The sequence below is a fragment of the Lycorma delicatula genome, chromosome 12 (genome assembly GCF_047948215.1).
Source record: "Lycorma delicatula isolate Av1 chromosome 12, ASM4794821v1, whole genome shotgun sequence".
In the NCBI taxonomy this organism is placed as follows: Eukaryota; Metazoa; Arthropoda; class Insecta; order Hemiptera; family Fulgoridae; genus Lycorma; species Lycorma delicatula.
In genome coordinates this window covers 53,884,680-53,909,485 of record NC_134466.1, presented here as the reverse complement: position 1 = coordinate 53,909,485, position 24,806 = coordinate 53,884,680, and the positions used below count along the sequence as shown (strand labels likewise).

Here is a 24,806-nt window from a genome sequence, read left to right as displayed (position 1 = left end):
AACTGTCAAATATGGGGTAGCGAAAACTCACATCAAACTTTGCAGCACATTCGTAATAAATAAATCTCAGGGTTAATGTTTTTTGTGCCCTAAGCAAATAAAGACAGTACGGCCTGGACATGCTTCAAAATTTTCTAATTGCTCAGTTAGAAGATGACCAAAACGGATGTCATTACTATCAGCAAGACGGGATACTACGTCACTATCGCCTAGAAATCCGATATTTTCTTGGTATTCGATTACCAGGTCGGTAGATCGGTCATGAAGGTTTTTTGTTGTAGGATTTCGTTAAAGATCGGGTTTATGTTGTACCACCTTTACCTGTTTTTTTTTTTTTGAGATGACGAGCATCGACTGTTTTGGTAATTTTGCCCTACGAGAATGGAAATTTGTAGCGTATGAAAAATGCCATGTTGTAACTGGGATTCGAACCTAGGATCACCGGATAAAAGGCTGAGACGCTACCACTCTGCCATGAAGATTGGAGATCCTGCTGATCTTGTTGAGCTAAGACTTCGAATTAACGCCGCAACTGTAAAGTTAACTCCTGGCTTGGTGGCTACAGTCTGGAATGACATCGACTTCAGGTGGGATGTATGGAGCATTACAAATAGAAGTCGTATCGAACAAACGTGAATGTTGGGTGAAAAACTTGATGTATTTTTATATGAAATGAGACCCCATCCGAATCGCTAAGTTATCTCAATTAATTTTTATATGCTTTTAAAATTGTGAAGGCGTTTTTGGACTATATATATTACCCAATATATATATATATATATATATATATATATATATATATATATATATATATATATATATATATACAGCATTCCTGTTTACCAAATGGACCGATTTTAATGATTCTTTTTACTTCCTTGTACAAGTACAAGTTGAAATTTTGGATTTATGGTTGTGCACATGTATTTGTGCACCTTCCCTTTTAGTTGCAAGCAACTGAACCAAAATTGTCCAAAAAAGCCCAAATTCAAAAACATTTGAATTTTGGACTTTTTCTTAACTGCAAAAGTAATAAGCTCTCACTGAGATCTTTTCAGCGATATATCATGTGGCACTTATTTTCATTGGTTCCAGAGTTATAACCAAATGAAATTTTAATAAATGAAATATTTGGATCTTAGGGGAAGGCACATAGGTTTGAATCAGACTTCATGTCCTTTTTTTAAATTTAAATGTATTGATTTACTAATAATTATTAACCTCTCATTGTAAATAAAAATTACGATGAATAATAATTAAATAATAAAAAAATATCAAAAATATCAGAAGTTATTAATGAAATAAAATTTTACGTACTTTTTAAAAAAGAAGTGTATGTGTAATTTAATAGACGTACAAGGAAGTCATGTGACGTCATCAAATTTTTTTTGTAAAGAAAGTTCCTTTGTTTCGTTGTACGATTTTTTTGTGATAATTGAAAAATTGATTGTGTATATGAAGATTTGAAAATATATTTCATTATTTTGCAACAATTACTTAATATTTTTTGTTACAATTTTATTATTTTAATAATACATAGACTAACTGCATCTTCATATTCAAAGTATTTTTTTTTAATCACAGATTCAAAAAATTAATTTCAAAATTACAGTAAAAAAAAAATTACTACATATTCTTGCGCTACAGAGACTCGCTGTCTGTTCCTTTATGTCGTTTCTTTTGATTTTTCTTTTTTTATTTCTATCAAATATCAGTTATCACCTTTTTCTAGTTATCAGTTTCTATCAGTTTATCACCTTTACATTTCTTGGAAAACTTATTTTACATATAACAAGGTGTTTTTTTCAAGGTTAACGAACGATATTTTAAATAAAAATTGAAAGAAAAGGTGTAAAATACGAAAATCAACAATTCCGTCCATAAATATATAAATACTTTCACTATATTACGAAATACCCATCAACAACGGACTGATATCCAGGCTCTGCGATGAATTGAGTGATATACGAGTATATTCCTCGACATTCTTACGCTTTATTCCTTTCTGATCTTATAATTAAACAGTCGGTTTTATTATTAATTGAAGTGCTTGTCTGTAGAGATATAAAATAAGTTAAGAGCGACGATTTTTTGTTGTAAAATATTTGTCATCGAATTCTTATGGAGAAATAAAAATTATTTCGGATATGTTTCCTGAAATGTATGCTGCGACGAATAAATGTATTGTAAAACATTTACTAGATAGTTTTCGTAAAATTGTTAAGAATAGAAGAAAATTTGTGTTCTGCTCGTTTTTTTTAGAGCTAAGTTTGATGTTACTAATGATGTTTTTGAATAGACTGTTGCAATCTCGTGGAAAATGTTTGTAATCATAAACTTTCTTTTAAGATAAGAATTGCTAAAATAAAGTTTTAAGAGCAAGACAACTATAAAAATAACAACCTTACAAAATCAGTGTTATTCCTCGACTTAGAGTACCAGATAAAAGTAAATGATTAAATATGATAAGTGGTAACACTTGTTGATATGAAGTGTGTATAAGAAATTAGATAATGTTTATTTAAATCATAAATCGTAGTTATCACAAGTGATTTTTTTCAACGCGTTTTATAAACGACAGTATGAAACATTGTATTTCAACATGTACGAGTATTTCTTGAAACTCTATTAGTTAAAAAAAGCTGACAACTATGGGTTGTAGTACAGGCAATTTGTCATCAAAATAGGCTGTATTTGAAAATCCTTACCTACCGATTGATCTTTTGTCCATGCGTTAGGGGGGATGAGGGAAGCTTAACTCCAGATTTTTAACATCCCCCGCCCATAGATTTTTGAAAAACTCGAAATACTCAAAACGTTTTTGAAATGCATTTTTCTCTGAATCTATGCATTTTGTTGCATAGTTGTAAAAAGTTCTAAAAAACGTTGTAAACGACTAGACCGGTTTCGAACACGTGCCCAATTCACAACATTTTCACACTTTCATAAGCTACAGCTCCAAAACTGTAAGTCGTACAAGAAAATTGTTTAAATAAAAGTTGCCTGTTTTTTTGAGATTAATAACTTTTGCAAATGCAATACAGACGAAAAACAATTATTTCCGGTGAAAAAACAGAAAAACACGTTTTTTACAACTTCAGCGCTACCTAGTATTCCAATTTCAAATTATACGGGATAACTTTAATGACATTAATTGTAGAGGAGTATGTCCTCTACATTTTTTGTTTGAAAAACTATTCTCTAAAATGTATAGATTCAGAGAAAAACGCATTTCAAAAACTTTTTGAGTTTTTAAAACCTATGTGAGGGGATGTTAAAAATCTGGAGTTAAGCTTCCCCATCAAACCTAACATATGGAAAAAACATCAATCAGTAGGTAAGGATTTTCAAATAAAAATACAAATTGTCTGTACTATTGTTTCTGATGTTCGGCTTACACTCATTACATCCACACACAAATTAATTAAAAATATTTCTCATTTTATTTAAATACTAGCAGACTCAGCAATTCTTCGCTATTGCTAGATTTAATCTGTATATATATATATATATTTATAGATTAAATGAACAAAATTGAAAGTTTGATAAAAATTAACAAAATGAACATTACGAAACTTAACAAAATTTAACCTTTCCCTTTTACCTTTTTACCCCTTTTCCTCTACACCATTTTCATTTTTACCATAATCCATTTCCACCGTTTCCCCTTCCCGTTCCACCATTTCCTTCCTTCATTCCCCAATTTATCTTTCCCTAATTTCCCCTTTCCCCTTTTCTTTTTTCTCATTTTCCCTTACCATTTCCCCTTTCCACATTTTTATATTTTCTATTTTCCCCTTCTTCCCTTATTACCTTCTTAATTTTTACCCTTTCGATTTTTCCCTTTCTCCGATTTCCCAGCGCGTAAATCGGTCCAGCAATTTTTTAGTCTACAGCGGACACACATATCGGAAACATTGAAATGGAATCGTAAAATATTTAGTATAAAGTGTTTGCTTTTACGTCGAATAGATAGCAAAATTTAAAAAAAAAAAACAAAAAAAAACATGTTTTTACTTGTGACAGGTGTGACATCGTAGTTATATAAATAGTAGGTATGTAAAAACATGCGTGTATTCGAATGCAACGTTGTGTTAAAATTTCAAAACAATGTGTGAAGAACTTTCGGAGATTTAAGATTTTGAACAAACGCTCATTTACATTTTTTATTTATATGGATATAAATTTTTTAATTACTTTAATTCAATGATTCTGATGAAAGCGCGCGCGCGCATACCGTATTTAATTCGCGCGGGTGAAGCGGTACTAGTGGCAACGGTCGGCACTAACTAAACTAATTTAATTTCACATTTTCATAGAACAAATTTCGCTTGTACGGTCGGCGTGCTGGTGTAGCCGCGAGGCTTAACGCACCATGTATTAAGTCAACCACGATTGAATTCGAGACCCAGTCATACCGAGTTACTTTTTTACACTTTAAATATTATTAATTTATTTAATTCTACTGCTCACCTTTGACGTCACAATATAATAATAGTTTAGAGATAAGAACTACTGAACCGATTTTTACTAAACTTGGTCAGATTACATCTATATATCGAGTATTGATGCCATTAAATTTTCAACTTAAAATGTTAAGGAGGGAAGGCTGTAGAGCAAGGTTACGCTCAGTATTTCGAGATTTCGCCTAATTAAAGTAATTTTTTTTTTTAGGAAAATTTGTTAATTTAAAAATAATAATATTTGCAAAAAAATGTGAAAAATTGCATCCCCACCTTAAAAAATGATCTAAATAAATTAGTGGCTGCATCAATAGTATCTTCTCCCACCACAAGGTGCGTTAGTGTAGCACTGATGTGCAGCTGCTGTAGTCGACTGCTGTGTTGTGACGTCACCGATGAGCGGTAAAATTAAATAAATTAATAAATAATATTTAAAGAGTAAAAAAGTATTTAAAGTGGCCACTAGTACCGCCACACTCGCGCGAATTAAATACGGTATGCGCGCGCGCTTTATTTAGAATCATTCAATTAAATAAACAAAAAATGTTACCCTACCCTACTATAGGTCATTTGTATGTGTGTCTGGTGTGTGTCCTCCTTAGCTTAGCACCGGAATGTACCGATCACTAGCGGAAAATCCCGATTCGTTAGTATCAATTTCTATACTTAAATTTCCAATTTAATTTTCGTTGTATCAGTTTTCATCATTTAAAAAAAATTTTTTACACAAGAGGTAATAAACTTTGGACACATAATAATCCCGTTCCGAGACGCCACCCGCCAGGACATACCGTTCGGAGGGCCTAGCTGCAGATGGCGTGCCTCCTCTGCAGCTAGTATTTAAATAAAATGATAAATATTCTAAATTGTGTGTGTGTAAGTTGTGCATCAGAAAAAAGCCGCGTGATGAGAAAGTTCTACAACTGTTTTGTCAGTTTTTTTCCTATGTTTGTATTAACTTTTTTCCTTATTTCAAGCTTCAGAATCAGTTTAAAAATTATTTCCTTTTCCTTATTCATCCTGCAGTTTTTTTATATTATACATCTATACATGACGCAAGATCAGTAGAATCGAATAATAAAATGAAGCTTACAAAATAAAAGTTACTTTTCTGGTGACTATAGGATTACGTTTTGTATAACATTAACGATGAATTTAAAACTTAATTTCACTTCATAATCGTGGATGATTTTATTTTATTCTTCTATCAATTTTCTTTTAGCCGAAACAATTCCATTTCACAAATATAAATATTCTTAGAAAATTTATTAAAAACAAAAGAAAATTATTTGTTTGCAAACTAATTATTTTATCTACTCGACTTCTAAAAAATTCTAAAAATTTATCCTATTTGAAATAAAATAGTAGTTGTCTGAACGATTGAATTTTATTCGCCCAAAGGTATTACCAATTATCGACTCTTTTCCAAATAATATTTCAATCAACCATGATTATTTGTAATAATTAAAAAGAAAACTGTGGCGGAGTGGTATTGTCTCGGCGTTTTATCTGGAGGTCCCGGGTTCGAATCCCGTTCAGACATAATACTTTTTTTTTATACGCTACAAAATTCCATTTCCGTATCCTCAAAACACAAGCTTCAAAAATAATATGTTGGTTTAAAGAAGCCGAATAGGAAAAAAATATTTATAACAATTACAAACAATCTTTATTATGTGTTATAAAATATAAATGTAATGAAATACTTCACATCGTAACAAAGGAGTTCTTGAAAGAAAATGATTAATCGACGCCTTGTTTCCGAGTAGTGTTGCTCATTAAAAATTAATAAGACTTTATTGCGCTGTTACAGTAATTTCCTTTCTGTATCAGTTATTTTAAAATAACCTTTTTTCAAGTAGTATTAAAAAAACAACAGAAATAAAACTTACATGTCCGTTCCATGTAGTGAACAAAATGATGATGTCATTGTAAGAATAAATATCGTTTGTTTTTCAATGTTCTTGAATGTTGAATTTCAACAGTATATTTGGATTTTTTTTTTTTCTTGTAAGATAATGCTAAATTACTTCTCACTTTTCCAACTTGATGTGAGATGCATGTTATTCTTAGATATGTTATAATTATTTGATTCAAATACGATAATTTGCGGAGGGTGATGGTGAAACTTTTTTACTGCTCGTTCTTTATTTTGCATTTCCTTATTTGTATGATTCAGCTTTAAAGTATTTTGAATGAATAACAGTAAATAAATATTTAAATCTTTTTATTTTATTTTATAATTGCAAGATATTTTAATTTTGTAGAAAAATTGGATTGAAATGTTTCATAATATTGACGTATACTTTCCTTTGCCAATTTCATAAAAAAAAAAAAGAATTAATGAAGTCGTAACTACATAATCGTCGTGTTTAAAAATATTATTCATCAAATAAATTATGAACTACAAAGTGAAAATGATTTTGGGAATCGATAGATGACAAATTTATTAAAAATACTTTTTAAAAAGTGTTACTAGAGTTCTGGTAATATTTTACTAGTTGATAGGTACCGTCATGTAGCGCGAGTGGTATTATCTCGGTTTTTAATCCGGAGGTCCCAGGTTCGAATCCCTGTCAGGCATTTTTTCACGTTACAAAAATGTTCATTTCATCTCATCCCCTGAAACATTACCTAACGATGGTCCTGAAAGTTAAAAAAAAAGATACTGCATGTATAAATTAATAACCCGTTGTATAATTCGCTTTTAAGGAAACATTTAATTAAACCATTCTCATTAGTATAAAATTTATCTCTTATCTCAAAGAGAATGTCCTGACTGATTCACTGACTCATGATCAACGTACAACCAAAACTATTATAGGTAGAGACTTGAAATTTTCAGGGTACCTTCGTATCTTTATGTAGGCGTGCACTAAGAAAGGATTTTGCGAAATTTTGATTGTAAGGCGTTCAAATCGATAAAAAACTAAATTTCGTTTAAACAGCGCTATCTGTTGGACGTAAAAGCAACATACGCTACACTAAATATTTTACGATTCCATTGCAATGTTTCCGATATGTGTGTCCGCTATAAACTAAAAAACTACTGGACCGATTTACGCCCGGGGGGGGGCTAGAAGGGAAAAAGGGAAAAATCGGAAAAGGCAAATAGGGAAAAATCGAAAAGGTAAAAGGGAAGAAGGTAAAAAGGAAGAAGAGGAAAATGGAAATAGGGTGAAACGGGGAAAAGGAAATGGAAAGGGAAAAGAGAAAAAAGAAAATAGGAAGGGGGAAAGGGAAATGAAGGTAGATAAAGGGAATTAAATAAATTTAATTAAAATTAAATTAAATTAAAATAAATAAATAATTAAATTAAAATGTAGAATTAAAAAATTAGAATATGTAAAGCAAATAATTGAAGATGTCAGTAAAGCATGTAAATGAAGTACTTCATTACATCTGTCAAATAAGTAATATTAATACATCGTACGCCCTCGCAGAGCTACAGAATGAGTGTGTGAGTGTTCCAGAAGAATGCCGTTAAATTTTTCTGCTGTATTTCTGTGTTTAAAATAATGAAAAAAGTTCATAATAACCATGTGTCGGGAAAAGGCTTTGTTTTTAAATTAGGAATAGCAAAGAATTTTACCACAATTTCTGCTTAGCGACAAAATGAATCTATACCGAAATTCATCGAAACCCGTTGAAGAAGGGAGAAAGGGAAAAAGAAAAAAGGATAAAACAGGAAAGGGAAAAGAGAAAAAATAAAAGAGGAAGGGGAAAATGGAAATAGAGAAGAGGAATGGGAAAGGGAATTAGGGAAGAGAAACAGGAGAAGGAAAGGGAAACGGGAGAAAACGGGAAGCGAGCGATGACCCTCTGATCGTGACGGGAAGCGTCAAGTAACCATAGAGCACGAGCGAAGCCGCGATGGTATGCTAGATTTGGGATTGTAATAAATTTTTTGTTTATCTTTATTGGACTTTTATATTGAACTATTTCAATTCATTCATAAAATGGATTGGTCTAACAAATATTGTTCAATTTTCTTATCTTTCTTTTTTTGTTTTCCTTTATTTAAGTTTTGGGCAACAATTCATTGTTTATTGTACATTCTCCTTCAGTATTTTTCTATATTGTGGGCGAAGTCGCGACGGAGTACGCTAGTTTAATAATAAATGTGAAATCGCGCCTTAACCTTTCATCTGTGTAGGTGCAGACAGGAAATTATGCAGTCTTGACAATTTTATGCTTGTTTTCGCGCATAATTTTTGCGTTCCACTATAAAAAATTCAGTTATATCTCAGTTGTTTATCATTTGATATAATAAATAAGTGTCGTTTGTTCATAATAAAAAACTTAAAACTTTATTTCATAAAACATTCTATAAAACTGTTATTAATGATAAAAAATTTGAATCGATGTAATTTTGTAATTCTCTAAGGTAAAATTTTTAAACTATTTTATATTGTACAAGATTATAGTTAGGTACGTATATACGAAATTTCATTGAAATTTTTCATTCCGTTAACATTCAATTTTTATTGAAAAAACACAAAATGGCAAACAAAGCGAAAGTAAAACAAGATAGGATATCGTTGTTTAGTTTGATGCAATGAATCATACTCTTAAGTTTGGCGGTCAAATTCAACGACACCCAATATAGCTGTTCCCGGGGGAAGAAAAAAAATTCCTTTCGTCACTCCAGAAGGCGGAGATAGATTTCACCGGGGCAAAATAAAACTCGGATTGATTGTATCAAACATTACTTTCCATGTTTTACAACACTAGGTTTTCTCATTGACTACAAGCTACTGCTAAATTTATCAAGACTTATGATTTTTCCTTAACTGCTTGATAATACCTGAGGATTAGTGGGAGATTCCTAGCTTTGTCTGTTTGTATTAATAAAAAAAATACAATATTTCCAGAAAGTTTTATATAAAAACATGTATAAATATAACAACAGTGATGTTGAGAAGAGATGTTGAAGTACAGTAGACCTACATTATCCACGTAAAACATTGTCATTTGCAAAAATTAAAATATACAGAGTAAGTCACAGCAGTTTAAATTCGTTCACTTCAAATTCACTCAATACGACAATGGTTTCATATGTAAAAATTTTCACATATTTAGTAAATGGGAAGCCTTTTCTTCTTACACTTCCAACAATATTTTGGTCATCCCTTACCGTAAGGGTTGTTTATATCAAAAATTGTTTAAAACAAAGTTTTTGGGTAATGTTTAGAGGACTAACGACCACTTTAAACGAGCTATGATTTTTTTTTGTCATTGAAACCCCATTTTTTCCACCCCTTGACCCTTGTATAAAGAATAGTAAGAACTTTAAACAAATTTGATATATTACTTAATAAGAAAGTTACAGCAATATTTTGTTTTGGTCATCCCTTGCCGTAAGGGTTGGTCATATCAAAAATAAATTTTTGATATGATAAAAAAAATAAAATTTTTTGGTAGTGTTTACAGGACAAGCGACCACTTTAAAGCGATTCGATACTGTGCCTAATAAGGGAAGTATGATTTTTTTGTATTTGAAATCCCATTTTTTCAACCCCTTGGGCCAATGGTTGGTGTTATCCAAAGATTTTACTTAGATAATTTTTACACTCTTATCCAAAGAATAGTAGGAGCTTTAAACGAATTCGATATCTTACCTAATAAGAAAGTTATAGTAATATTTTTTTTTTTCGAAAACGTTCCACCAATTTCCACCCCAAGGTCCGATTTTGCCCATTAACAACCTCGATCAAGGTTTTGGGTGTTTATATTTTTTGTATCAATTTAAAGGCGATTGGCGCAAAATTACGGCAGTTATCGTGTCCACAAGAAAGTGAAATATATACGATATATATATATATATATATATATATATATATATATATATATACACAAGTATACGCAAACTTTTGAATGACGGTGGTTTTAGAGACTGAGGGAAACGTGAAGATATGTCGAAATTTTCCGGAAGTCGAATCATGGTCCCGTTACAATAGATAGCTTTCTTATGAAATCTACCAAATAAGCGAATAAAAGGGAAAATGAAGCGAAATTAGCGATCTGTTCACATAGATTTTTTTGTTTATATTTTTTTATGTACCTTAAGTCAGTTAACTCCTGCAGGGATACCGTGTTGGGGAAAAAATGATGCAAAAAAATAAAACGTTTACGGGTCGTTCTTTTTTGGTGAAGCTAGTATAACAGGAGTTGCTTATTTGGATATATTCTTCCTTAAATACAAGATGGATTAGAGAATTTTATTCGGCAGCAAGATCCTGCGCCTATTCACCGGCATTATTCTCAACGGTATTGATTTAATCAATGTTTCCCCAAACCCTTGGATCAGTCCCGATTACCGAGCTAGTTTGCAGTGGACTCCGTGGTTACCAGATCTGACCTCATGTAATTTTTTCCTTTAGAGTTTTATAAAGGATTTTTTGTATGTGACTCCGCTATCTATTAATCTAACCGATTTGAGCACAGGATGGAAACAGCTGTCGCTTCGATTATTCCAGACCTTCCGGTCTGAAACTACGGAGGCCGGCGCGAGTGGTAGAGTCTTGGCCTTTCATCCGGAGGTCCCGTGTTCGAATCCCGGTCAGGTATGGAATTTTGACACGCTACAAATCATTCATATCATCCTCTGAAGCAATACGTAACGGTGGTCCCGGAGGTTAAAAAAAATGAAGACCTTCTGGTAAAAATATGGAACGATCTCTCTTATCGGTTGGATGTATGCCGTATGACAAAAGGTGCCCTCATCGAACACTTATAAAGAAAATTATAAAATTACTTTTTAATTTGTTCTGTGATTTCATTACTGTAAGTCAAAGTTAAGAGATATTAAATAGATAGCTTTTAAAACCCAGTATTCTTTATTTTATGCTCTTAAATTTATAGGTGCTTGTTATCAGTTTTAAGGTTTGTTTCTTTTACAGTCCAGGAATTTTTTTTTCATTTCATCACTTATTTATTTTTATTTTTTTGTTTTAATTTATTTATTTTATTGTTAAATAAATTATACACATTTTTTATTAATTTTATGTTTTTATGATTTTCTTTTTATTAAGTTCTCTGTTTCCATTTTTTTATTTGCAGATCTCGGCGTTCGTCTACTGACGTAACTGTTAACAGGAATGTTGATCGTATACCGTTTGTAAGGTAAAATTCTATTTTTTATTTTTTTATTTATTTTTTACAATATTTTATTTCAATTTTTATTTTTTGTTACACGTTATTATTTATCTAATTATCATCAATAAAAATGAATATGTTAAATACAAATAATCCCATTTTTATTTCATTTATGTTACTTTCTCTCCTTCTTCATTGAGTGAATTGCTATCTTATTTCATAATTTAAAAGTACGGAACCCATATCGATATAGGAATATGCAAAATATATATTAATAATATATTTTTTTAATTTATGTTATCATTTTTTTTTCATAAAACGGTTATTTACGTAAGGACTCAGATTTCATTTCCTTCTTTTTTATTTGTAAAAATAAAATTTTTTTTCTTACTCTTATTAAATGAATTTGTCTAATGAACTATGTTTGTCAGTCTTGTAATAATTATAAATTTTTTTTTTTTTTGTCTTCAGTCATTTGAATGGTTTGATGCAGCTCTCCAAGATTCCCTATCTAGTGCTAGTCGTTTCATTTCAGTATACCCTCTACATCCTACATCCCCAACAATTTGTTTTACATACTCCAAACGTGGCCTGCCTACACAATTTTTCCCTTCTACCTGTCCTTCCAATATTAAAGCGACTATTCCAGGATGCCTTAGTATGTGGCCTATAAGTCTGTCTCTTCTTTTAACTATATTTTTCCAAATGCTTCTTTCTTCATCGATTTGCCGCAATACCTCTTCATTTGTCACTTTATCCACCCATCTGATTTTTAACATTCTCCTATAGCACCGCATTTCAAAAGCTTCTAATCTTTTCTTCTCAGATACTCCGATCGTCCAAGTTTCACTTCCATATAAAGCGACACTCCAAACATACACTTTCAAAAATCTTTTCCTGAGATTTAAATTAATTTTTGATGTAAACAAATTATATTTCTTACTGAAGGCTCGTTTAGCTTGTGGTATTCGGGATTTTATATCGCTCCTGCTTCGTCCATCTTTAGTAATTTTACTTCCCAAATAACAAAATTCTTCTACCTCCATAATCTTTTCTCCTCCTATTTTCACATTCAGTGGTCCATCTTTGTTATATAAAATATAATAATAAATTTTACTACCGTAATTCATTCATTCAATATCGTAGCAGATTTTAAAACACAAATAAGTATTTTCGATACAAATAAATCGATACTGAAAATACTATCGATTATCCATTTAGAATCGTATATATGATTTTTTTTGCCTTGTAGTTAATTAAACCTACGTATAGGTAAATCACGTGGGTCAAATTATATGGTAAACAATAAAGGTCAAAATTAGAAGAATTTTAAATCCTATATATCCTGCTTAGCGATTTATTGATTTTGAAACCAACTTCACTTTTATTATTGTGTCAAGGAAGGTTAGTTTTGTATTACGATAATTTGTTTCGTTAATTGAATAAAATATATGAATAATAAGTTAATTAATTTAATTTATATTTAAGCTTCCTGCTCTCGTATTGAATGAATTTGCATATGGAAATTTTGGATCTTGATGAAAATGTTGAGTGTCCAATCTTTAAAAGATGCCTAAACTGATCTAAACCATATTTAATTAAGAAGTTTTTTTGCTTTTATTTGATCAATCATTCAAAAAAAAGATATTTTTACAGAAGAGGTAATCAATTTTGGACACCTAATAATAGCATTCCGAGACGCCCCCCGCGAGGGCATCCCGCCCGGAGGGACTAGCTACGAAGGCGTGCCATGGGTACGCCCTGCAGCTAGTAATGATAAAAATACAGTACTTAAAATTAATCATCAGTTGTACTAATTATTCCAGTCCTGTAACTGATCTTAATTTACATTACATTGTACACAATTTACACTAAATTAATTTTGCACCGTCTTTCAAAATCAGATAGTTTTGTTTGGCGGATTAATGCGGTAAGCTTTTTCTCCGCGTATTTTTTGATTGTAGCAAATTGCCGGCCTCCGTGGCGCGAGTTGTAGCATCTAGGCCTTTTATCCGGAGGTCCTCGGTTCGAATCCCGGTCAGATATGGCATTTTCACAGGCTACTTGTCATTCATCTCATCCTCTAAAGTAATATCTAACGGCGATCCCGGAAGTTAAAAAAAAAAAGATGGAGGAAATGAATGTTGATCGATTCATTTTGTTGCTTCACCCACGAAATCGCCGTGTTTATGTGAGTTATAACTTCTCAAACATTCGAGGTGTCTTCTATATCATTTTCACCACTGTGATCTTCGTATTCAAATTCTTTTTCATTATTTTTTTTGTTGTGAATAGCATCGAGTGTATTCTGTTGTTGTTCATTTTTATTCCTGATTTATTCGTCACATTTAAATGAAGCAGTCGATAATAAAGTGCAATTTCATTGCGGATGTACACTTGATGGTTGTTTAAATTGTTATAAGTCATAACGTTTTTTAATTCTTGAGAAAACACATTCTGCAGATTCACTGTCATATAACTGAGCTTCTACTTCAGTGATGGTTTGACTAATACCATGATGAGATTTCTACCGCGAAAACCAGCCATTAGATGCATTAAAATTATCGGTCTAATAGAAATTTTTATAGAATTTGACAGCTTGTGCTCTGATGACTGGTCCAATTAGCGGTACCCTATCACTTTTTATTAAGAGCTACTTGAATAAATATTCGTCAGGACCATTATCTTTTCCTAATTTAGTTTTTCTTTGTAGTACGATTTCACTTTTAACTGTGTCCTTAAAATATCTAAATTTATATTCCTCTTTCATCCATTCCCTAATTGTTCTTTCTGGGACACCATACCTACATGGTTAACTTCTTTTGGTTTCCCAATTTTCTACTTGATCGATAATTTACAGTTTACTTCCTAATGATTATGCTTTTCGTTTCTGCCACATTTTGTATTCTGAATTAACGACTTTACGTCCAGAATGCACGATTTTGATTCAGATTAAAATCATTTTTCAACTCTAGGTTTTAGGAATTTCTGATATAGATTTTTGTAGAAGTAGATTCTATCGTTTCAATGTCCCGTTACGTCTGCAAAATCTTTTGAAATGAATAGTCAAGGTCAACTGTGAGGAGCGTGTAGTAAGGGCGAGTCTAACGGTAAAATTGTACTGCAGAACAGCTTTCTGCAGAATTTTTAACTCAAATTTCAAAATTAAAAATTTTATGTAAAAAAACTACGGTATTTTTATTGGGAAATATACAAACCCGCGCGTATCTGAACCCGTTTTATTTCGAACCGTGGTAATTCGGGTTTCTACTGTATTACTAAATGTAAAATAAACTGAGGTAGTACAACAATTTTAATAATATTTTTAAAATAATTTTTTAAAAGATCTCTCCTCTTTGAAAAATTATAATTTCCAAAAATAATTAAATAAGCACTTGTCTGTTTGTTATATTGATTACGTAATATGATAATGCATTAAGAACTGTGATATAGGAGAGTGATATTATTTTCGGAACGGAACGCAAGAATGGCGGGAGTTTCAATATTTCTCCCTACAGATCGCAGAGCCTGGACAACGTCCCTTACTGCTGTATCTTTCTGTTATCGGGCGGATTTCATCGGTATGGCGGTTATAAATTTTAAGTTTTATTTATGGACGGATTTGGTAATTTGCGTTCCTATCCGTATGGACCATCGTGAAATTTATTTACTGGTTCTGACCGTGAGAGACTAAGCTTTTGAGCCTAGTAATACCGGTGTGATTCCCCTTCAGTCCATCCGCCGTTATCCGGAGGGAGTAGCATATGCTGACTAAATAAAATTATGGTATCTTCGTAGGACGGTGTGGAGTGATGTCTAGCTTTTTATAGTTTTATCAAAATTTAATTGCGAAAACGGTCAATTTCGCGGCCGGAATTTTTGTGCGGTTTCCATTTATAGGTTACGCAATATAGAGGCTCCTAAGCCTGGTTTGTTATTTTTTGACTCTCGTACCGCCTCTTCACGGTGGTTCGTTTAATACGGTATGAGGCCGTTTTCTTATACCCTGTGGAGTATGGTCTTCTCGGCAGATGTCCCGAAGATGGCCGTGTTTGCACACGGCCACTCTCCAGAACAGTCTGCGTGCCTGCGCCACCGCCACCTCGGATAAGGTGTGTTGTCCCGCAACGTAGCGAAGTGTGACGTTTCTGACGAACCACGGTGTTCCAAATATCGTCCGCAACGCTATGTTTCGGACGGCTTCTAATTTTCTTTTGAAGCGTGGAATTCAACAAAGCTCCCCATGCCGGGTAAGCATATGTTAGAATCTGCAGGACGTACAGCCGAAAAATGAGCAATTTGGTCGCCAGTGGATATGGGCTGGCACTGTTCAGTACTGGGTATAGTGAGGCCCTGGAGGCCTTTGCCCTTTGGGCCACATATTTAACTTGTTCTCCTAAGGTAAGCCGTTTATCCAGGACTACTCCCAGGTACTTGACTGTTTTCCCAAAGGGGATTTTCTCTCCTGAGATTTCCAGTTGCCTGGCTGGAGCACGTGTCTTGTATGAGAATATTATTTATGCACAGATGACAACAATTATGAATTGCTCGTAATTATTACGGATAGCCCTACAGTTTATATTAAATTGTTTGAAGAAAAGTCGAACGAAATTAAAAAATATCAGCCAGATGTTTGTTATATAAACGTAAATACTGTATCTGGACGCTTAGATTGGAGTCGGCGTACTACTCGTCCCAAGCGGTTGGAAAGTCCCACATTGTAAAATGCGATCGAATAAAGATTCCAGTCGAAGTTGATATCCTTAAGATTCGCCTTTGTATACACGATTACTGCAATCTGTATGCCTTTTAGGTGGGATGCACTATACTTGAACTAATGCCCTTGAATGACGGCAGTCATTATTTTTGTTCTAGTTTTACGGGAGCGTGGGATTGATAGTTATAGCTCGTTATAGTTTTCAATGTAAGATTATTGAATTTTTACGTAGTACCTTTTTATCTTTTTCTTATTTCTGAGAATCATTACAAATAATTGGAATTTCTATAATGTTAAAAATCTGTCTTTTTAACGGTGAAATATAAACCTTTCATTTTTTAATCTTCAAACATTAGCAAATATTTTTCAAACTCAAATGATTTTAAAGAAAACTGATTTTCAGTCTGTCAAAAATATAGATCTAACTATAATTCAAAAAGTATATAGTTAAAAAAACAGAATGGTCGTGTTTTATTTCGTTGTTGAAATCGTCTATTTCTTATCATTTGTGAACGCGTTTTTTCTATAACGGGATGGTCGCGATAAGTGCAGGCGATTTTTTTTTAATGCACGTAAACGCTGGAAAAATATTATATGACTTTCCCGAATGTAATGAAAGTAATGAAAACAAAATTTATTTTGGATACTGGTTAAATTATAAGAGCCAAAACTACTTAAATTTTAATTGCCCTTAAAGTAACAAAGAAAAAAAATTAATAAAAGTTAAGAGTTAGAGCAGAAAACGAAAAAATAATATATATACAGGTGTTTCTAAAATGGTGGGCTGGCTATACTTTTTCGGATCCCACTTATAAAACTAAACAAAAAATATCCTTACAAAAATTGCAATTTTTCCTTCGTTCTCCCCATGTCCGCCATTTTGTTATTTTTACATAATAATTTATATCTCAAGTTATGATTGACGAATCATAATAATATTTGGTAAGCGTCTTTGTAGTAAAGTTTTAAAATTATAAAAAAAAAATCAGGACTTAAAAACCTTCGCAAATTAGAAAATGGCAACCATGTTTATTTTTCAATCCGTTATATCTCCGTAAATATTAGTTTTATCAAAATTTATGTTATTTTGTAAAAAATTAAGCCTTTTATTTTAAACAAAATTACATATTATTATTTTAAATTGGTTAATAATTTGCCGAGTTATGGAAGAAAATTGATGTTGTAATTTTGTATCATAATTATTAGATCTATTATTGCGATAAAATTATTACTAAATTTGATACTAATTTACAATAGTAGAATTAACAATAAATAAAAACAATTAATATTTCATCGAATTGAATGAAAAATGGAGGACATGAAAACAGACATAAAATTACAACGTCAATTTTCTGCCATAACTCGGCTATTTGTTAACCAATTTAAAAAAATAAAATGTCATTTTGTTCAAAATAAAAGATTTAATATTTTATCTAATCATAAATTTTTATAAAATTAATATTTATGGAGATATAACAGATTGAAAAATAAGCATGGTCGCCATTTTCTAATTTGCGAAGGTATTTAAGTCCTGATTTTTTGGTTATTTTAAAAATTTACTACAAAAACGCTTACCAAATATTAATGTGATTCGTCTATCCGAACTTCAGATATAAATTTTTATATAAAAATAACAAAATGGCGGAGAGCGGGAGAAATTAGGAGAAATTTACATCTTTTATGAGGATATTTTTTGTTTAGTTTTACAAGTAGAATCCGAAAAAGTATAGCAAGCTCACAATTTCAGAAACACCTTGTATTTTTTTTAGAGGTTACGAATAAATATAAGAAATATTTTTCTAAAAAATATTCATATAAATAAAGTTTTCTGTAAATCTAATACTCCCTTTAATAAAGACTAAAATAACGTAAAGATTTAAAAAAAAAAACGTTTCTGTATATTAGGCCCGGGGTCTGCAATTTTAACAAAAATGTAGACTTTTATTGATAGTTACATATATTATGAAGTATAAACTAAAAATTTTTTTTTCGATGATTTATTCAACATAAACACGCTTGTGCATGGGAATTACGATATAAAAATTTTGTAACGTATCAAAGATGCCATCATACCTTACCGGAACTGGAACCTGGTACACCCGGATGAAAGACTTAGACGCTACTACATTGCCACGGAGATCGGTATTTATTTCTTTATAAAAGTAAAAAAATATCTGATTATATTATATGTTTGCGATAAAATAAATTGGTGATTGCCCTATAACCTATTTAATCTGAACCGATTGCTCTGAATTATTAAGGTTTTAAAAAAAATTTATTTAAAACGAGTAATATTTTACTAAACCTATCATCAATTAGATGATAATATTTAGGTGATAAAATTAACTGGATAATAAATAATCATTTATTCTCTGGTTAAGCTCATTTTACTTTTAATATACTTGTATGTACAGTGTACTTATAAATGAGGATAATTATACTGATTATAATTTCATGTTGAACACTGCGTAATTAAAATTATATACTAGTTAATCATAATTGACGTTCTCAGACTGTATATTTATATAGGTACCAAAGTTAATTTTAATAGACCTCTAAGTGATAAAGAAAAATATAAAAAAAAGAGAGGCAAAAAAAACAGTTATAGATTTTTTTGAGTCGGGGAATAAAATTTCCCTCTAAAATTATTTATTTATAGGTTAAGATTAAATTAGCTCAGATAAAGTTTATTAAATTCCTCTTCAATAAAGACTAAAATTAATAATATTCAAAAATCTTTTCTCAATTTTAGGTCCGGGGTTTATAATTTAAAAAGAATTGTAAACATTTCTTGATATTTTTCTATACAATCAAAAAAAGTTTTGAAAACTATTTAAACCAAAAGAAGATAGAGCAAAATAACATATATTTCAACAGTTTTAAGAGGAAGGGAGTTGATTTTTGAAGAAAAAAAATTCTTTTTTGTACAATCTTCATTAAAAGACTAGTAGGATTTCTGTAATTCAAATAAAGATAGCAGGGAAATTTTGAGAAGTTATGTTGGTATCCCTGATAGTTTTTTATTCTTCTTCTTCTTCTTCTTCTTGAACAATATCTAAACAACAAAAAATAATAACAATTAAAAATTTTCTATAATTTTTAATAATTATTTTTTGAATATTTTTTTTTTTTTATAATTATAACTTTTTTATAAAACAATTTTTAGTAATTTGCCCCGAAAGTGCTAGGAAACCCCAAAATCAAAACTTTTTTGTATGAAATTTGAAAATTTTCATTCTTAAATCTGATTTTTGTAATCATTATAATCAATAAAATACAGGGGTCCTAAAATTAAAAAATTTTTTTTTTTTTTTATATTTACATTTAAACGTTATTACGAAAATAAATATAAGAATTTTAATGAGTGAATTGCAATGACTTTTGACCAACAAAGTCGTGCAATACTAAGCCAGCTTTTTTTTTCTTTTAATTCCTTTCTCCATTTATATGAATGAAAAATATAATTTGATATAATTTTTTAATTAAAACTAACTAAGCGTAACGTTTATGAGCATTTTTTTTTTTTTTTTTTTTTTTTTTGTAACTTTTATATCTGATTTATTATCTGAAGACGGTTAACCCACTCTTTTTCCTGTTTAGCCTCCGGTAACTACCGTTTAGATAATTCTTCAGAGGATGAATAAGGATGATATGTATGAGTGTAAATGAAGTGTAGTCTTGTACATTCTCAGTTCGACCATTCCTGAGATGTGTGGTTAATTGAAACCCAACCACCAAAGAACACCGGTCTGAATTTTTCTAAATATAACTTATGTTACGTAATCGCAACTCGCAGCCATACACAGAATTTAGTCTAAATAAAGCAAATGTAAGCATACATTTTTTTTTTGTCTTCAGTCATTTGACTGGTTTGATACAGCTCTCCAAGATTCCCTATCTAGTGCTTGTCGTTACATTTCGACCTATACATCCTACATCCTACATCCCTAACAATTTGTTTTACATATTCCAAAAGTTGCCTGCCTGCTCAATTTTTCCTTCTACTTGTCCCTCTAATATTAAAGCGACTATTCCAGGATGCCTTAATATGTGTCCTATAAGTCTGTCTCTTTTTTTAATTATATTTTTCCAAATGGTTCTTTCTTCATCGATTTACCGCAACACCTCTTCATTTGTCACTTTATTCACCCGCCTGATTTTTAACATTCTCCTGTAGCACCACATTTCAAAAGCTTCTAATCTTTTCTTCTCAGGAACTCCGATCGTCCAAGTTTCACTTCCATATAAAGCTACGCTCCAAACATATACTTTCAAAAATATTTTCTTGACGTTTAAATTAATTTTTGGTGTAAACAAATTATATTTCTGATTAAAGGCTTGTTTTGCCTGTACTATTTGGCATTTTATAACACTCCTCCTTCGTCCATCTTTAGTAATTCTACTTCCCAATAACAAAATTCGTCTTCCTCCATAATCTTTTCTCTTCCTATTTTTACATTCAGCGGTCCAGTTTGTTATTTCTATTACATTTCATTACTTTCGTTTTGTTCTTGTTTATTTTCATGCGGTAGTTCTTGCGTAGGACTTCATCCATGCCGTTCATTGTCCCTTCTAAATCCTTTTTACTCTCAGCTAGAATTACTATATCATCAGCAAATCGTAGCATCATTATCTTTTCACCTTGTACTGCTACTCCGGATCTAAATTGTTCTTTAACATCATTAACTGCTAGTTATATGTAAAGATTAAAAAAGTAACCGGGATAGGGAACATCCTTGTAGGACTTCCTTTCTTATTACGGCTTCTTTATGTTCTTCAATCATTACTGTTGCTGTTTGGTTCCTGTAAATATTAGCAATTGTTCTTCTATTTATGTATTTTCAACCCATTATTTTTAATATACTGAAATTTATTCCAGTTTACGTTATCGAATGCCTTTTCTAGGTCTATAAATGCCAAGTATGTTGATTTGTTTTTATTAAATTTTCCTTCTACTATTAATCTTAGCTTTAAAATTACTTCCCTTGTCCCTATACTTTTCCTGAAACCAAATTGGTCTTCTCCTAACACTTCTTCCACTCTCCTCTCAATTGTAAAAACTCTCCTCTCATAAAAATTATAGTTCGATATGGAGATAACAGGGCTTTTCTGTAAAAGATGTATTATTCTCGGGGAAATATTTTATTGGTATTCTTGTACGTTACATATCACAAATGCGAATCGGAGTCTAATATTTTGCGGTTTCCGTTAATCCTTTGTGTTTTAATCTTTTAAATTTGATAATTACCATTATTATATTTTTTATGATCAGGTGACTGAATTTATATGATTAATATTTTGAGAACAAATTGATTTGAATATGTGCATGTCAAACCGCTGTTGAGACGATGTTTTTAGTTGAACGTAAAATAAGCTGAAATTAAATTGTTCCATGTCTTTCAGATAATTTTTTTAATATATTTTTTCATATTTATTTTCCAGGAGTAAAAGTAGAAGTGTTGATCATGGGTTTAGTACACCGTTTGATCTTGATTCGCTCAGAAGTAAAGTGGAAGGAAGATTTGAGAGTGTTGACAGGTTATCAAAAGGTAAGTGCTTATTAAATTTATGTATTCTATTTTTACCATCGTATTTTATTTATTTGTCAAAACTACAAAATTTAAACATGTGTATGACGAAGATAAAAATACGTAATTTTTTTAACTTTGTTTTCTCCAACCAGTTTTCCAGCTACTGCCGCAGTTGGATATGTGTGTGTGTTCGCGCGCGCGATCGTGTAGAAAAATGGAATCATTAATACTGCCTTGCCAGGCCTGATGTAGCTGTAGATGTTGTGTAAAATAAGAATAAATGTACCGGTAAACGTGTAGTCTGGAACAGACCACTCCTGAAACGTGTAATTAATTGAAACCCTTTCTTTTTTCCTGTTTAGCCTCCGGTAATTACCGTTCAGATATTACTTCAGAGAGGATGGTATGTACAAGTGTAAATGAAGTTTAGTCTTGTACAGTCTCGGGTCGACCATTTCTGAGATGTGTCGTTAATAGAAACCCAACCACCAAAGAACACCGGATCCACGATCTAGTAATCAAATCCTTGATCCTTGTAAAAATAATTGACTTTACTAGGACTTGAACGCCGGATTTCTCGACTTCCAAATCAGTTGATTTGGGAAGACGCGTTCATCACTAGACCGGTGAGTTGGTTAATTGAAACCCAACGTATAAAAAACAACGGTATTCACGGTGTAGCATTAAAATCTATATAAAAACAACTGCCTGTTTAAGAAATCGAACCTTAGCACTCTCGATATCGAAAATTAGCTGATTAATCGATGACAAATTTAATCACTAGACTAATCCAGCGGGTTATTGTATATCTGATTTTTTAATTTATTATTTTATTAATATAACGACAATAGCTAAACCAAAGGGAAAATATATGGTGATCATATCAAAAATGTGGTAGGGTTTTTTGCAAATCCAAAGGAATTTTTTTATGGAAATCTATCGGGTTTTAGGGTTCAAATAGTTTATGTAGACCAATAAAATGTATGTTTGTGTATCACACTGCTTTTGCCCTTATATTGACGGAACTGATTTTCTTCAAATTTGGCTCAAATATTGTCTATATATATGGGGCATTGATCATTTTTTTTTTCAAAATTCGTTCTAAAAATGATGGGATGTAGTGAAAAACTAGTTTTGATTTTCTTCAGAAACATTTTATCGAAAAGTTTATTAAATCAAATTTGTTACCTACGATGAATGCATATATAAAAAATTGAAAATAGTTTTTTTTTCAAAAAATCAATCCCCCTCTTTTAATCATCACTCCTTCATGCTGTGCTCCATAAGAACAAGCTAAGCTAGCAAAAATACTCTTCTAGACGTCTTATAATTCTGTACACAGATGATATCTCATCTCTCATGTTAATGTAAAAGAAATCATGTGTGTTTGTCTCAGAGACCTCGTCTAGTACAAATGAAATATGTTTTTTTTTCTCTATTTCCCTTCGGTTTAAATATTTTTTTAAATTTTGAAATTTTATACTTCATTTATAGAGCTATCAAGAAATGATTACAATTTTTTTTTAACCTCCCGTGTCCACCGTTAAGTATTGCTTCAGAGGATGAGATGAATGATTTGTAGCGTGTGTGAAAATGCCATACATGACCGGGATTCAAACCCGGGACCTCCGGGTTATTTAAATTCATTTTTTATTTTAATTACAGAACCCGAACCTAAAACGTAGAAACGTTTTTTTTTTTTTGCCTTTATTAAAGGAGTTGTTAGATTTAGAGAAAACTTTACTAATCATATTTGTTATACTTAATCTATTTACACTGTGTGTGTGTATGTGTGCGTGTGTGTGTGTGTGTGTGTGTGTGTGATATTTCCTTCTCTACATCCATAGTATAGCATTCAGATCCATATAAAAACAACTGTTATACGTTTTTTTTTTACCTCCACGAAAAATTTCAGTTTTATGATTTCAACAGAAATATCCATTTTAACTAGTTTCGGTGTGACGTCTGTGCGTGCATACGTATGTATTCCGCATAACTTAAAAACGATTAGCCGTTAAATATGATGTCGAAACTTTGGATTTAGGACAAAAACTTTGGGTATTGGGCTTTTTCTTAATTGTAATAATAAGCCCTCATTGAGAGATTTTCAACGACATATCATAGTAGTATTTATTTTCATTGATTCCAGAGTTATAGTCTCAAATAAAATTTTAATTAATGAAATATTTGATTCTTGCAAAGGGAAGGTACATCGGTTTGAATCCGACTTCATCTCCTTTTTTTTTTGTTTACCTTTTTTTGTAATTTAAATATATTGATTTATTAATAGTTATTAATCTCTGATTGTAAAAAAAAAAAATTATTATAAATAATAACTCAATGAAATTGAGTTATTTATTAGTTATTATTAACTAATTAATGAAATAAACTTTTACGTATTTTTCATTTTTTTTAAATGTGTATATGTAACGTAATAGGTGTACAAGGAACTTATGTGGTCTCGACGTCAGATTTTTTTAACTTTGTATTGATAAAAATTAAATTAATTAAAAAACAGAATTTTTAATAAATTAAACGTTTAAAAAACTTAACTTTTTTAAAGTTTGAAAAACTGCTTATAAAAGTAGTTTAAAATAACATTTACGTTTAAAAATGTTCGCTATAATGATTTAACAATTAGTATATCACAAAGAAAGCTTCGTAAAAGCTTTCTTAGTTGTTTTAAACGTAGCATAACTTTACCTGATTAAATTCTATTTGCTGAAATGTATGCCAACAAAAATTCACCAGTTCACCCTTCTTTTTTTTTTATTAATAGTATTAGAATAATTTATTTTTAAAGTACATAGTGCAGTCCTGACTTTTTAAATGCTACGATCTATATTTAGTCACGAGGGTGTGGTACATTGATAAACTATTCAAGTGTAGACATAATAAACAGTTGACGATTTTATTCGTGCAAAATGCGATATACGTTTTATATTTAAATTCCGTCTGAGATTAAAAAAAAAAAAAAAAAACAAGAAAATACCAGCG

At 31.0% G+C, this 24,806-nt stretch overlaps 1 protein-coding gene across 1 annotated transcript in view; it reads left to right on the top strand.

The window, feature by feature from the left end:
* The window catches only part of mtd (TLD domain-containing protein mustard), an 837,104-nt gene that overhangs the window by 320,983 nt on the left and 491,315 nt on the right, over positions 1-24,806 (top strand). Inside the window, exons 3-4 of the mRNA XM_075380551.1 lie at positions 11,526-11,588; positions 21,721-21,827. Of these exons, the coding sequence (XP_075236666.1) occupies positions 11,526-11,588; positions 21,721-21,827 (170 nt within the window). The remainder of the gene's footprint in view (positions 1-11,525; positions 11,589-21,720; positions 21,828-24,806) is intronic.